Below are 15,698 nucleotides of genomic sequence, written 5' to 3' on the forward strand. Positions count from 1 at the left end.
ATTGTTTATGCAGAAAATCCTAAGAGTCAGTTAAAAAAAACCTCCTGGAACTAATAAGCAATGATAGCAAGGTTTCAGGATACAAGGTTAACATACAAAGGTCAATTGCTATATAATAGCAACAAACAATTGGAATTTGAAATTAAAAGCGCACCATCATTTACATTAGCACCCCCCCCCCCACCAAAAAAACAAAAAACCCCAAATAAACCTAGGTAAAAAAATCTAACAAAATATGTTCCTCTACATGAGGAAAACTATAAAATTCTGATGAAAGAAATCTAGGAACATCTATATAAATGGAGAGATTTTTCATGTTCACAGATAGACTTAATATTGTTAAGATGTCAATTCTTCCCAACTCAATTTATAGATTCAATGCAATCCCAATAAAAGTCCCAGAAAATTATTTTGTGGGTATCAACCAACTCATTCTCAAGTTTATATGAAAGGCAGAAGACCCAGAATAGCCAACACAGTGTTGAAGAAGAATAACAAAGTCAGAGGATCGATACTACCGAATTTGAAGTCTTCATATAAATTCTATAGTAATTAAGAGATTGGAAATGGCAAAAGAACAGACAAATACAGCAATGGAACAGAATAGAGAGCCCAGAAATATGAGATATCTTTGTATTTTCTGCTCAATTTTTTCCTGTAAATCTAACACTGCTCTAAAAAAATAGTCTATTAATTAAAAAAAAAAAAAGCTAGTTAACTGTTCCCTCTTCCAACACCCTTTTCCTGGGAATCCATTCTTTAAATCCTTAGACAACCTGGTCTGTCATCTTATCTCAGCCACTTTCTCCCATGGTCATGTCCTAGCCAAGTCCTCTATAATTTCAATTTCATGCTCCAACTCTCTGACAATCTCTCGATTTTCAGCTTACTCCATCAAGTACTTAGATATCAGTATCTTTTGACCCCCATTGGGACCTCCAATCAACTGATCCTATCACTATTTCACTGTCCTTTATGATGTCTTCACTCCCCCCACTTCCTTAATTTCCATGGTTAATCATTATATTTAATCCCTTGAATATATTCTCTATTGTCTTACCGTTCTCGCATTTAGTTGTATTCACTTGGCAAAATTATAGTCCTGGTTAAATCCAAACTCTGCACCTGCCTCCATGCAACTAAACATGGCTGGCGAAACACACAGATGCATACACTACACTCTACTATTTTATGTTCCTATCAGCAGTGTATGATGGTTCCAAATTCTCCATATTCTTGCCAACGCTTTTACTGTCTTTTTTATTATAGCCATCCCAGTGAGTATGATGTGGTATCTCATTGTAGTTTTGACTTGAAGTTCCTAATGACCAGTGATGCTGAGCATCTTTTCACATATTTATTGGCCATTTGTATATTTTCTTTGGAAAAATATCTATTTAAATCCTTTGAGCAGGACTTCCTTGGTGGTGCAGTGGATACGAATCTGCCTGCCAACGCAGGGGACACGGGTTCGACCCCTAGTCCAGGAAGATCCCACATGCTGCAGAGCAACTAAGCCCGTGTACCACAACTACTGAGCCTGCACGCCACTACTACTGAGCCCGCATGCTGCAACTACTGAAGCCCATACACCTAGAGCCCGTGCTCTGCAACAAGAGAAGCCACCGCTCGCCACAACTAGAGAAAGCCTGCACGCAGCAACGAAGACCCAGCACACCCAAAAACAAAATCCTTTGAGCATTTAAAAATTGGTTCTCTTTTTGTTATTAAATTATGAGTCCTTTATATGTTCTGGATACTAGTCTCTAATCAGATATATGATTTGCAAATATTTTCTCCCATTCCGTGGTTTGTCTTTTCACTTTCTTGTGTCCTTTAATGCACAAAGTTTTTAATTTTGATGCAGTTCTATTTTTTCTTTAGTTGTTGGTACTTTGTGTTTCATATCTACGAAACCACTGCCTAACCCAAAGTTATAAAGATGTACACCAATATTTTCTAGGAGTTTTATACTTTACCCTCTTACATTCAGGCCTTTGATCCATTCTGAGTTAGTTTTTATATATGGTGTTAGGAAGGGGTCCAATCCATTGTTTTTTACATGTGGATATGCTGTTGTTCCGGCACCTTTGCTGAAAAAGCTATTCTTTCTCCATTAAGTTATCCTGGCATGCTTGTCAAAAATCCAGTGACCATAGATGCATGGGTTTATTTCTGGACTCTCAGTTCTATACCATTGATCTATATATGTCTAACCTTATGCCAGTCCATTCACTGTTCATATTTAAAGGGTACAGTTGGATAAGTTTTACATACAAATATTCCTGTGACACAACGATCACTATCAAGCTCATTGAATATATCCATCCCTCTCAAGTGTTCTTGTGCCTTTTTACAATCCTTCTTGCCTGTCCGTTCTACATTCACCTAAGCCAGTTAGTTCCTGGGCAAACACGAACTGCTTTTTGTCCATGTAGATTGGTTTGCATTTTCTAGAATTTTGTATAAATAGAATCATATGATTTGTATATTTTGGCTTGGCTTCTTTAGATCAGCATAATTGTTTTTAGATTCATCAATGCTGTCATATGTATGAATAATTCATTCCTTTTTACTGTTGAGTAAATATGCCACAATCTTTCTGTCCAATCTCATTTTGATAGATATCTGGGTTTGTGGTGGGCGGTTTCGGATACGGCCCCCAGCGATCCGTGCCTCCCAGTATTCATTCTTTTGTGCAATTATTCCTCCTGGAGTGTGGCTGGACCTAGTGACTTCCTTCTAACAACAGAATATGGCAAAAGTAATGTGATGCCAATTTTCTGGAAGAGCTTGTGTAGAATTGATACTATTTCTTTCTTTAATGTTGGGTAGAATTCACATAAGTTTGGTAGAATTTAGAAGCTATCTGGGCCTGGAGATTTAAACTAAATTCAATTTCTTCAATTGTTATAGGGCTATTCAGGTTATCTACTTCATTTTGAGTGCATTTTGGTAGTTTGTGTCTTTTAAGTAATTTGTCCATTTCATCGAAGTTGTTGAATTTATTACCATAAAGTTGTTTTTAATAGTTTCTCATTACTCTTTCAATATCTGTAGATATTGTGCTGTCATGTCTCTCATTTCTATATTAGTAATTTGTGTCTTTTATCTTTTTTCTGATCAGTCTGGCTAGAGGTTTATGTTTTCTTAATTTTATCAAAGAGCCAGCTTTGGTTCATAAGAAAACCTATGGAAACATACCATTTTTCCGTTTTTTTTTTTCATTTCACTGATTTCCACTCTATTCTTGATTATTCTCTCTTTTCTACTTACTTTGGTTTCAAATTTGCTCTTTTTTTTCTAGTTTCTAGGTAGAAGCTGAGGTTGAGTCCCTTTTTCTTTTCTAATATGTACTTAGTGCTATGAATTTTCTCAGAACTGTTTTAACTGCTTCAGATGATGCACCTTATCATTCACTTTGTATACAGAAGAGAAGCAGCCTAAGGCTAAAATATATATAAATTCATATGAAATGGTGAATGGCTTGGTTGATTGGTCAGGGGCCCAGAAAGAAGATTAGGGACAAGGGCATGGGTCCAAGGGGGCAAAGTAGAAGTGACCCTGCTTATCCCTCCCAGTGACCCTCTTGGGGAACTTGTACTTATTATCCCCATAACTCTGGGAGATTCTGGGTCGTATCACTAGGTTAGGGGAATCTAGATGAAAGAATAAAGACCTGGGACCCTCGGCAAACTGTGACAACCAGGAAAGGCCATCTCGGCTTCAGAACTCCCTGTGGGGGTTGTCTGAGGCCTTTGCTGAATTTGTAGAATTCGCCTAATTCTGCTTCCTTTCCTTCTCCAACGTTGAGCTGTTAGTCCTGACAGCACTTCCTAATAAACTTCCTGCAGGCTAATTTCCCCTTTAGAGTCCGTTTGTTTCCTGGATAACCCAACCTGTAATAGGCAGCTGAGCAGTAGCTGCTGATGTAAAGAACAGTGGAGGAGGAATATAGCTTGGGTTTTTGACTTTTAATTTGAGAAAAGTTCTGGGCATTACTGGGTCTATTTCAGTAGATTTAACATATGACTTAGGCATTCAGAGGAGAGAGAAGAGTGAGATAAAGATTTGGGAATTCTTGGTAGAAAAGCTGGGAATTAAAGCCAGTGTATGTAAGAAGCCAATAGAGTGGGTACAGAATGAGAAGTGGGCCACGGGCAGAAACTTAGAGGATAGCAACATTTAAATAAGAGGCAGAAAAAAGAGTAGTTCTCAAATAAACTGTGCTGGGAAAGTCACGAACATCAGAGAAGAACCAGGAAGATTTTATATGATGAAAGCCAAGGGAGTTTCAAGAAAGGAGAGGTCAAAAACATCCACATCATGAAAAAGGCAAAAAAGAAGAAACAAGAAGTGTTCACTGGATAAGAAGATATCACTGTGACTTTAGTGAGAAGTGTTCAGTGGACTGGAGGGAATGCTAGCCAAATGCGTCCGAAGGACAACCATCCTCCAAATGTGGTGATGTAGTGCTAGGAGAGCCCCTCAGATGTTTGCTGGTCTGCTAGAAAGATGGGTCCTTTCCTTAGTCACCCACACGCAGATAACCAGTAGGGTTCCTTATGAATAATCCATTGGGGAAATGACTAATAATTATAAAAATGTGATATTCATAATTTCAATCTGGAATGCTATTGGGGTTTACTGAGGACTCTATGTCTGTTTTTTTTAACTAATTGGCAATATTGCAAAGACGCTACCTTGCATTTGCACAAACACACAGTTGGGGTTTCTCTCAACTTTCAAGAAAGATTTTTTAAAATCAGTCCTTCATCAGTGTGCTCCTGAATCAATCATTAGTATTTTGACCTATAATATTCCATTTGCTTGATTTTTAAACAAACAGCCTCAAATTTCTATATCATCCAGACCCTCTGTTACCTCTCTTCCCTATGCCAGACTATTTTTCCTCTCTGTACTATTCCTCAAACATGTAAGGCCCACTCCCACCTTGGGACCTTTGCATTCGATATTCTTTCTGCTTGGAATTCTCACAGGTATCTGCACGGCCAGCTCTCAAGCCTCTATCTGAACACCACCTTCGTATAGATATACGGCCACTCAGTTTACAACAGCAAACTCTAACCCCTATTCACCATTCTGAACTCTATCATGTTTTATTTTTTCTCTAAAGCACTTACTACCTTTAAATCTTGTTCATTAATTTATTTAGTTATTTTCCCACTAGAATGAAAGCACCATGAGCTAAGGATCTCTCTTTTGTTTTCTGATGTCCCAGGGCTTAAGCAAGTATCTGACACATAGTAAGTATGCAACAGATACTTGCTGAATTAACAAACATGTAAGGTTCTAGTAAGAACCTACTTTTGTGTGTGTGTGTGTGTGTGTGTGTGTGGTACGCGGGCCTCTCACTGCTGTGGCCTCTCCCATGGCGGAGCACAGGCTCCGGACACGCAGGCTCAGCGGCCATGGCTCACGGGCCCAGCCGCTCCGCGGCATGTGGGATCTTCCCGGACTGGGGCACGAACCCATGTCCCCTGCATCGGCAGGCAGACTCTCAACCACTGTGCCACCATGGAAGCCCAGAACCTATATTCTTAATTTACTTATTTATTTTTGGCTGCGTTGGGTCTTCGTTGCTGCGTGCAGGCTTTCTCTAGTTGCAGAGAGCGGGGGCTACTCTTCGTTGTGGTACACGGGCTTCTCATTGCGGTGGCTTCTCTTGTTGCAGAGCACGGGCTCTATGTGCGCAGGCTTCACTAGTTGTGGCTCGCGGGCTGTAGAGCGCAGGCTCAGTAGTTGTGGTGCACGGGCTTAGTTGCTCCGTGGCATGTGGGATCTTCCTGGACCAGGGATCTGAACCTGTGTCTCCTGCATTGGCAGGCGGATTCTTAACCACTGTGCCACCAGGGAAGTCCAGAACCTATATTCTTTAGTCACTGGAAAGAGGGAATAATGGGAATTATGGGCTACAGGGTCTTTTTCTTCTGTTTAAATTGTTAAAATGAGGAAATTAGTAGGATAGAATAATGAGGAAATAATGGGATTTGAGAAACAATGTATTTGTGAGGAAAAACAAAATGTAAGGCAGTAGTCAGGGAGGGCACAGGATGAAGGGAGTTTATCTTAAAAATCACAGAGAAAGAGAAATGGGAGAAAGGGAGGGAGGGAGCGAGACAGACATCTTTAAATGATGATGGAAGCAAGTAAGAAAAATTTAGGGTAACAAAGTGAGAGAGGGCACATAGTGGAAAGAAGAGGTTTAAGCATGGAAAAGTGAAGATCAAACGCTATTCTGAAAATGTTAGGCTTGGAAAAAATATGTAAGTCAAGATAGCTAATACAAAATTGCATAAAGGGAAGAAAGAGGCTAAAAATACAAGATTTTGACATCTATAAACAGGGAGATAGAACAGTCTATGTCTATGTATAGAAAATTATTCCATGAATATTTTACTTACCTGATCTAGGTTTGAAAGACTGTCTGGATCTTGACTGAGAGTTTGGTACTGGCCCCGGAGCCTGTCACCCGCTGCGATTCTCCTGAACTTCTTGAGATCCACCACGTATAAGGCACTGCAAGAAATGAAGACTCCTTGAGAGCCTACATTGTTTACATATATTTACTTTCCTCCAGTGATTGTCTACAGTGTTGGTATTAACTTTAGATATCCCTGGGTCTAATAATAATGAATCCTTTCATAATTTGCTCCTGATGTCTCATACTGTTTCCAAGGAGTTTGAAGTTTGATATGATGCTGTAAGGATCCACATCCTCTTAAGGTCACCTTAAGTTTTTCCAAGATCTCCTGAAACTCATGGGCCTACAAAACAGTAACAGCTTTGAAGACAATCTTCATTTTGTTATGTGACAAACCAAGTTTAAATCTTCTATAGTAGTTAGGAACATACAGCTGAGGCATATTACTTGGGTTTAACTCCGGGCTCAGCTACGTACTAGCAGCATAGGCCTGGACAAGGTACACAAATGCTGTATGCCTCGGTTTCCACATCTATAAAATAGAGATGATAGCAATATCTCAAAAGGTTGTCATAGAGATTTTATGAGTTAATGTATGTAAAGTCTTATAACAGTGACTGGCATGTAATAAGCACGATATAATGGGTTGCCATTATTGTACAGTTTCCAAGAAAACTGAGTATTGTAATTCAACAAGTTATTTATTCACTCAAAGGTAAGAGTATGACTTTTCTCACCTGATATGGTATTTCCTTCTTAAAAGATGTGATGCCCAGTATCCCGTTTTCCAGAAACGATATCCATCCATTTCCGTGCGACTATCGCAGAAGGGAGTATACCCATAAGGAGCTCCATCCAGATCAAAATCTCGAAGTTCTTTTAGGTCATGTCTCACAATCTAAATAATTAGAATAGTTTCTCTGATGAAGACTATAAAATAATAGTAGCCCCTTTAATATGAATCTCAAATCATCATCACCTTGTTGTAGAAAGATAGAGAACTGAGTTTCCCCACAGTTCTGTCATGTAGCACGAGTTTACCAAATTTCTATGTTTTCCTTTTGCCCTTACAGATTAAAAGAAGCCTAAAATTTACATACCTAGTCTGTATGACAGTGGTCTTAGTCATGAATAAGAATAGCTTGTTACATCATTTTTAATCAAGGTATTTTTTAATATTCTTTTTTAAAGTACAGTTGATATACACCTGTAGTATATGTTACAGATGTACAATATAGTGACTCACAATTTTAAAGGTTATACTCCATTTATAGCTATTATAAAATATTGGCTGTATTCCTCGTGTTGTACAGTATATCCTTGTAACTTATTTTATACCTCATAGTTTGTATCTCTTAATTTCCTACTCCTATCTTGCCCCTCCCTCCTTCCCTCTCCCCAGTAGTAACCACTAGCTTGTTCTCTAAGAGTCTGCCTCTTTTTTGTTTTATTCACTAGTTTGTTGTAGTTTTTAGATGCCACATACAGGTGAAATCATACAGTATTTCTTTCTCTGTCTGACTTATTTCACTTAGCATAATGCCCTCCAAGTCCATCCATGTTGCTCCAAATGGCAACATTTTATTCTTCTTTAAAAATTCTTTTATTTTTTAGGCTGAGCAGTATTCCATTATCTATATCCACACACACCGCACATCTTCTTTATCCATTCATCTGCAGATGGACACTTTGGTTGCTTCCATATCTTGGTAACTGTAAATAACACTGCTATGAACACTGGGGTGCATGTATCTTTTTGAATTAGTGTTTTTGTTTCTTTCGGATACATACCCAGGACTGGAATTGCTGGGTCATATGCTAGTTCTATTTTTAGTTTTTTGAGGAACCTCCCTACTGTTTTCCACAGTGGCTGCATCGATTTACACTCCCACCAACAATGTTGGAGGGCTCCCTTTCCTCCACATCCCTGTCAACATTTGTTATTTGTGGTTTTTGGTGATGGCCATTCTGAGAGGTGTGAGGTGATATCTCACTGTGGTTTTGATTTGTGATCAAGGTATTTTGAACAAAATATATTTTGGTAAGGAATTAAATATACAAGTACATAGCTCTTAATTTCTCAAGGTATAGATTAATAATTCAAAATGATTTTTATGATGTATCTCCATTACTACATATTGGCAAATATTGGTTTGAATCATAAAGAAAAATCTCTTAATTATTCTCAGTGGCTTCAATGACATAACGTTAGTATGTTTCATTTTTTAATAGACTCTAGCCTGCTGGAAAAATATTATTGTATATATTGGGGGAAAACAGGAGAAATAAATTTTATGTTAGTATGTTTAGAAATGCTTATTACTTCATTACACTTTTGCCTATTTTCTTAGTTTTTAATTATCATGATTCATATTTATCAATTTGAAAAATAATACAAAAATAAAAGAATTTAGAATACAAGTAAATTATAAAGTGGGATTTAAAAATACACTTTTGGCCCTAAATAAAAATACTAACTTGTGCATTTGATTTATGTAATATTTGTATTTACATATTATTGTTCTTAGAAATTCTGTATTTTTTAAAATTTTTAGAGAAATTCTGTGTATTTAAAAAATATTTTTTACCATTAGTGATTACAAAGGCATGCAAGGAGAAAAGGGGAAAAGTCATAAAAACTTCTGGATATATAAATTTTGAAAGCTGAGGACCATAATTTTTTCTGGCCAAATTTAGGACTCTTTTCTTTAAGTGGCAGAATGATGGGATTTGCTTATTGGCTAATTGCCAGAAAATGTGGCTGAAGGTGGAAAAATGAGAGGAGAGTGTGTGTAATTGCTAACTTTTCCAGCAAGAAGAAATAGTTCACTTTAAACAAATTTCAGCCCATATCCATAGGAACTCACATAGCTACTTTTATTATGACTAATATAAGTATTTCTTTTATTTTTAATTACCAAAAAAAAAAACCCCAAACAAAAAACTACTACTTCAGAGGAAAAAACTGCCACGTCCTAAGGAATAAATGGTACTTCTGGCAACACCTTTGATTTTCCCCTGGAATGCTGACTTTTTAAAATAAAAAGATACTATGTTTATACATCAAAATTAGGTCTTATGTTTACATAGCATGGCAACAAAGACAGTAATAAGCAGCAGCAGCATAAATTGCATTCCTGTACTCAGAAGTGTAAAAAAGTTTTAAGTACTCTTGAAAACAATAGTTAATCTTATTACCTGGTCAGCATCAACAAAAATGATTTTGTCCACTGCAAGAGGAAAAAGGACATCAAGGAAAAGAATCTTATAGCCCCAAATAATCCTTTGTTTTTCTGTCTGTTGATGAAGCCACCGGGGCCACCTATACTGGACTAGTTCATACTGGAATCCGTACTCCTCGGCCATGTGAGGGATCACCTCCTAAAACACAAACACAAATCAAAGACTACGCTCAAGGGACAGAAAGCAGTTTTTGTTTTGGAGAAAAAAATTAACATTTTAAAAGTTAGAGTTTTCAAGTTGTTAGAAATGAATCGGTAAAATGTCTAAACAGTACTTCTGCAACTTACACCTATTAATCAGAAATATGACAATGCTGACAAACATAAAGATGTAAGTATACAGAAAACTTTGTAGTTTAAAGGCATTAAAAACAGGTGCACTAGCAGGCTTATTAAATAAGATAATTGTTCCTCTACTTTTACTACTAATGCTTGACCTGAGAAAACTTGATGATAGAAAGGAAAGCCTCTGGATCGTGGAACACCTGTGCATCAAACACTTTATGCACATGTCAACATGCTGGTTGGTTAGGGAGACAGGAAGATGAAAAGGGTGTACAAAAACCACAAAATGAGTAGTAAATTGATAAATTATATTCTCTATGTGAGTTTCATGTTTGAGATTTATGACTATTTAATTCAAGGATTAAAAATACAAGGTAGTTATTGTGGCATGAATATTTGATATTTGATTCAGTGTCTTATAGGCTTAGAGTATCTTATTCTGTTTAAAACAGAGCAGTTAATTAAATATGTACACTGTTAGCTAAGTTTGGGTCAAGAGCCCAAATATTCAGAGGCTTGATGGTAAAGGAGTGGGTAAAGATGGGTTAGCAAATGTAGAATTTGCATTCATCTCCTCAATTCTCACTTGTAGCTAGTTGCTGGTTATATGCTTAGTTTAATTTTCTCCCTGCTCTTGTAAGAATGATGTAGATTTAAATTATGTTTCTTACTGTAAGCATTGGTTTTATCTGTGAGTTGCAAAATGTTGAAATTGTGGCTAGAACAGTTACTGGGAGACACTGCTTTCATTTCAAACTTAAAAAAAAAAACTAGGATAAATTAGAGGAACTTTTTTAAATTCAACGAATATGTATTAAAATACGTTCAATGAGCATGCACTATGTGCCAGGCACTATTCTAGGCCCTAGGGATACAGTAATGAAACAAAACAGACACAAATCATGGCTCTCATGAGGCTTACATTTTAGATAAAATAAATGAAATTAGTAAGTTATCTATAGAAGATAGTGCAGAAAAATAAAAGGGGAAGGGAAATAAAATGAAGATCAGAAGGGACTGTCATTTTACGTAGCGTAGTCAGGAAAGGATTATTCCCCAAATAAGTATAATTCAGCGAAAATCTGAAGGAAGAAAGGAGGTATGCTTTTAAAATTGAAGGGAAAAGATCTAGGGTACTAGCAATTTCTGTTTCCATATCTGGCTGCTGGTTACACAGGTGTTTTAAATTTGTAAAAATTCATCAAAGTTGCACGTTTACCCTTTGTACACATTATATTTCCCTGAAAAAAATATAAAAGGTAAAAATTTCGAGCAAAAAGAACAAATTACAAAGCAGGAAAATATTATTTCAGATATGCTATCACTTTTGGCCATGCCATGCAGCAGAACAAGACTTTTTTCCGCACATAGCACTGTGTTTCTAGTGAATGATATAATTTCCTGTTAAGAGAATCTTTACATTTTATTATCTCAGTAGACACAAAGTTAAATCCCCCGATGCAGTGTTGCACCACATGTTAAAAGTTTAGTAAAAGACTAGTAAGACTTCTTGCCTATATTTATGGGTTCTTTTCCAGTTTACATATAAGTGCAGGAGGCAGCACTCTTGGTGGTGGTGGGGAGGGTAGAGGAGCTGTTTCATAAGGGTTAAGCACCTGGGCTTTGAGGTCGGAACACCTGGGCTCAAATCTCAGCTACTAATTAGCTATTTGATCTAAGGCCTGTGCCATAAAGGACAAATCTTGCTCAAAGAATGGTTGGGCCCTTTGCCCTTGGCTCCTGGGAAGTAAATGCTAACCTTGGAATATCCTGCCTGATGAGAATGTCTGTATTTACCTGGGGACCTAGGGCCACGCCAGAGAGTCTGTGCTAACAATGTGATTTATGATGGAGACCTTGGGCCACAAGATATCAGCTCAAGCTCTAGAGCGGCTAGACGCCAAGGTCAGTCATGGTGGCCGTCAGGTGGGTCTGTGTACCCAACTCCTAATAAAAACTCTGGACAGCAGGTCTGAGTGGGCTTCCCTAATTGGCAACACTCCATGTGTACCGTCACAGTTTTACTGGGAGGTATAAGCTCTGTCCACATGACTCCACTGGGAAAGGACAACTGGAAGCTTGGTCTGGTGTCCCCTGGATTCTGCCCTATGCATCTCTTTGCTTTGCTGATTTTAATCTGTATCCTTTTGCTGTAATCAACTGTAATTGTGAGTATAATTGCTTTTCTGAGTTCTGTGTGTCCTTCTAGTGGGTTGCTGAACTTAAGAGTGGTCCTGGATGCCTCCCAACTGTGCAGGCCCGTTAGGTAACTTCTGAGTCGTGGTTTTCTGGGAATAGGACTTTATGAAGAGCAACAGAATAATGTAGGTAAAGTACTTAAAAATGTGCCTGGCAACACCAAGGAATAAAAGCATGGTTGCCTGTTTTTATTTCTGCTTTCACAACTGGTTTTGGTCTAGAAAGAGAACTTCTCTGAACTGCTGTTGAATGAGACCCTAACTTGCCTGGAATCTGATTAATAGGAAGAAACGGGGTACACTCTGTAGCAAGAGTGTAGGGCTGAGTCAAGGGTAACAGATGCTGGCCGTCAAAAAACCTTCTAAATACAAAATGCTGGAGACACTACCTATAGCGCCCACATTACCACACCAACCGATGAGCTGCATGTGACACCAGAGCCGCACTCTTCTTGGTCCAAGCAGACTATTCTCTGTGGTACAGTTTTCATACTTTCTACAGTTCCTGCCTTTCTTTGTCAAAATACGACAGAATGTAATTCTTTTAATTAACAATCTGTACGTATTTTTCATTGCCAACTTTTATTTACTTATTGTTATGAAAACCCACTAATCCTGATTTTGAGTTTACTTAAACATAAACCATCTCCTGCTGTGTTTTTAATCACTTCTTTAAATAAAAGCTGCACAGAATTTTTCTTAAGCTAGATTAAAAAATACTGAATACCAAGGTTTTAAATTGATTACATATAGTTATTTGAGTAAATATACATTTCAGAAGACTCATTTTGAAAAGAGAAATGTTATGTGAACTTACAATGATATAAAGAATTTACTTCTGAAATATTAACTACTCTATTTAAAAAAATTAATGTACTTACTTTAAATGTTGGTGAGAGATAATTTTTAAGAAACCAGAACTTCACTGGTGTTTTGGTGTTCCGTAAAACAGAAAGCATCATAATTCTGCATAAAACAACAATAAACTCAATAAATTAACATTAATAGGGATTCATCCTACTTCTCTTAAGGCTTTTAAATATTTAAAAATATTAATTGGTAGTTTTCACTATGAATTATGGAGAAATAGTGACATATCTTCAAATATTATGGCTGCTCAGCAAGTATGTAACGTATAAGAATATATGTATATATACACATATATTGTATATACATAAGTATGTGTGTGTATATATATATATATATATATATATATATATATGGTATAGACTAAATTGATTGCTTTTTGTTTGTTCCAGCTGACAAGAGAAAGAAGCTAGTCTGAAACAGTCTTGTTTAGTTAAACTAGCGTCTAATCTTGGCTCTGTTACTGTGTCATTAATAGCAGGTGTGTAAACCTTGAAGAGCTGAACAACATGTCTATTTTGATAAAGTCACTGGACAGGCCACTTGTTTTGCTATCCTAGACCTCTGATTGGAGAAGATACAGATGTATCTAAAGTACATCTTAAAATATCAACACATATTCAATTATTTTTGAGGCGTTCTCTGTGATCCTTCTATAGAAGCAGTTAAAAAATAGCCCTTTGTAGTTTATAAATATTGCTTTCCTCCTCTCAGACTCCTCCCCCTTTTTATAAAACATGGTATTTCTTCACCAGGAAAGGAAAATTTACTATATATTCTTTCTTTTCCTCACACATCTTACTACAAAATATGTCCATTTTCTAACCTTAAAGAATAACAATATTTCAAATCAAACACATGGAATTTCACTGTATTTAGAAAATATACTTCCCTCATAATTTTAGGTTAAAAAAAAAAAAAAGCAAGGTGCAAAAGCACTATGTACTTTGTTACTATTTGGGTAAAAGGGAGTTAAAAAAAGAAAAAATACATATTTGGGCTTGTCTATACATATATTTGGCAGGCTATGAAAATAATAACATTGGTTTCCTGTGGGAAAGGGAACTGGGTATCAGGGAAACAGAGGTGGGAGATTTTTTTTTTTCCACTGTAATTTCTTTTATTTTTTTAAACTTTAAAAATTCTTTTTGGACCATGTAAATGTATTACTTTTCAAAACATTAAATAAAAAAAATATACCTACCTTAAAAAGCGTTCATATAAATGGCCAGAAGCAACTGAAAAAATGTTTAGAACGTCTGTTTCCTCATTGTCTTCTTTTTTATGCAGCCTCCTTGCGAAACTTTGAATGAAAAAGAAGTGACTGTCATTTTCTTAATACACATCTGCAAACTTTACATACCTAAATAAAATATTAAATTTGATAAGAAATAAAAATAGGAAGTCTTTTCAAAATGAATGGTTATTACATTGTAAACAAGTACTTATCCTAAAAATTATGAATTATTTAAACATGTGACAGTGTAACTTGAAGTTTTATGAATTTTAAAAATTGGACAACACAGAATGCAATTATATTTTCTCTAGGTTAATGAAATAGTAACTTTGAACCTTTGTGAGTTACAAAAGTTGTTTTAAGAGCAGAGAACGAACTGTGGCATGCCATGGCTATATGCAACATACTGAGGCTTTAGAAAGGGCAATCGTGAGGGAAGAAACAGAACGTGCAAGTGTTAACAGTGGCACACCGGAACTTCCGTCTGTGCTAACAGGGGAGGCCCTTGAGTGCTGTGGATGTGGCCTCCCCGGGTAAGATGCTATAAGAGGTGCCCGCAGCTTACAGCTCCTCGGGCCAGGGACAGCCTCCCCCCAGGCTGCAGGGACCTCTGTGCCTCGGGCATGTCTCCAGGGGGGATAAGACAGCACTGAGGAGCCACGTCCATTCACGGTGTGGTTTACGTCACCACAGCTTCGTCTGGGCCCAGCTGTCACTGTCACCACTTTCTGGACCCAGACCACCCTTTGATATGCCCCACCTCATATATAACAGTGACTGAATCTTACTTGGGGTATTCATAATGTATCGTTTCTTCTTTTTCCTATTTAAATTTTTTATTTAATTAGAAATCTCATTTTTATACGCACAGATATTTAAAATGACTGATTTTAGAAAAGTAAACAATTCACAATTGACATGGAATATATTTTGCCAAATAAGAATTGTTATGGCAGATGTATTCTTGAAATGTTTTCTCATTGTAATCCCCCAAATAAGAAAAATACAGAGTTGATTCAGGGAGGAAAAGAAAAAAATCACTTGAAGTTAGGATTAAAACTAAGATAAAAAAGTGAAAACACCGTAACATACACTTATGTATCTGGAGGAGTTACCATCCCCCAAACTTCCCTTCTCTCTTTCTAACAAAGCAGCATTTTGTTTTGGTATACTCGCTGTGTAGTAAGTGGCTAGGCCATAGTTTAACAGTTATCTTTACTCCTTCTTGTCTCTACCTTCTGGTTTTAATGGAAGCTCATGAACAGATACTCTTTAAAATGCCCAGATTCTGTTACGTTGTCCCCTGTCAAACAAAACTGCTCTGAAGTCCTCTCAAAGTAGTGAGCTTGCGCCTTTCTTGATCAGTAACCAGTTCAATGCACATACAGGGACAGTAACACGATTCTTCCTATCAAATAAGGAGT

The 15,698-nt window shown here is 37.0% G+C and overlaps 2 protein-coding genes across 5 annotated transcripts in view; one reads left to right on the plus strand and one right to left on the minus strand.

Annotated features, from left to right (window-relative positions):
• DNAJC3 (DnaJ heat shock protein family (Hsp40) member C3) overlaps nt 1–7,540 on the plus strand; it is a 110,402-nt gene extending 102,862 nt beyond the window's left edge. Inside the window, exon 12 of one of the 2 annotated variants that reach the window (XM_067016657.1) lies at nt 6,435–7,540. In XM_067016657.1, coding sequence (XP_066872758.1) covers nt 6,435–6,463 — 29 coding nt within the window. In that variant the 3' untranslated portion in view covers nt 6,464–7,540. Of the gene's footprint in view, nt 1–1,414; nt 1,582–6,434 lie in introns of those variants that run through there. The other variant, XM_067016655.1, reaches the window with a different exon arrangement.
• Nucleotides 1–15,698, minus strand: part of UGGT2 (UDP-glucose glycoprotein glucosyltransferase 2) — a 165,891-nt gene that overhangs the window by 11,276 nt on the left and 138,917 nt on the right. For all 3 annotated transcript variants that reach the window (XM_059041564.2, XM_067016653.1, XM_067016652.1), the window contains 5 exons: nt 14,242–14,340; nt 13,052–13,136; nt 9,644–9,826; nt 7,183–7,343; nt 6,426–6,540 (listed from right to left, as the gene is read on the minus strand). In XM_059041564.2, the coding sequence (XP_058897547.1) occupies nt 6,426–6,540; nt 7,183–7,343; nt 9,644–9,826; nt 13,052–13,136; nt 14,242–14,340 (643 nt within the window). The remainder of the gene's footprint in view (nt 1–6,425; nt 6,541–7,182; nt 7,344–9,643; nt 9,827–13,051; nt 13,137–14,241; nt 14,341–15,698) is intronic.

The sequence above is a fragment of the Kogia breviceps genome, chromosome 16 (assembly GCF_026419965.1).
Source record: "Kogia breviceps isolate mKogBre1 chromosome 16, mKogBre1 haplotype 1, whole genome shotgun sequence".
Taxonomy (NCBI): domain Eukaryota; kingdom Metazoa; phylum Chordata; class Mammalia; order Artiodactyla; family Physeteridae; genus Kogia; species Kogia breviceps.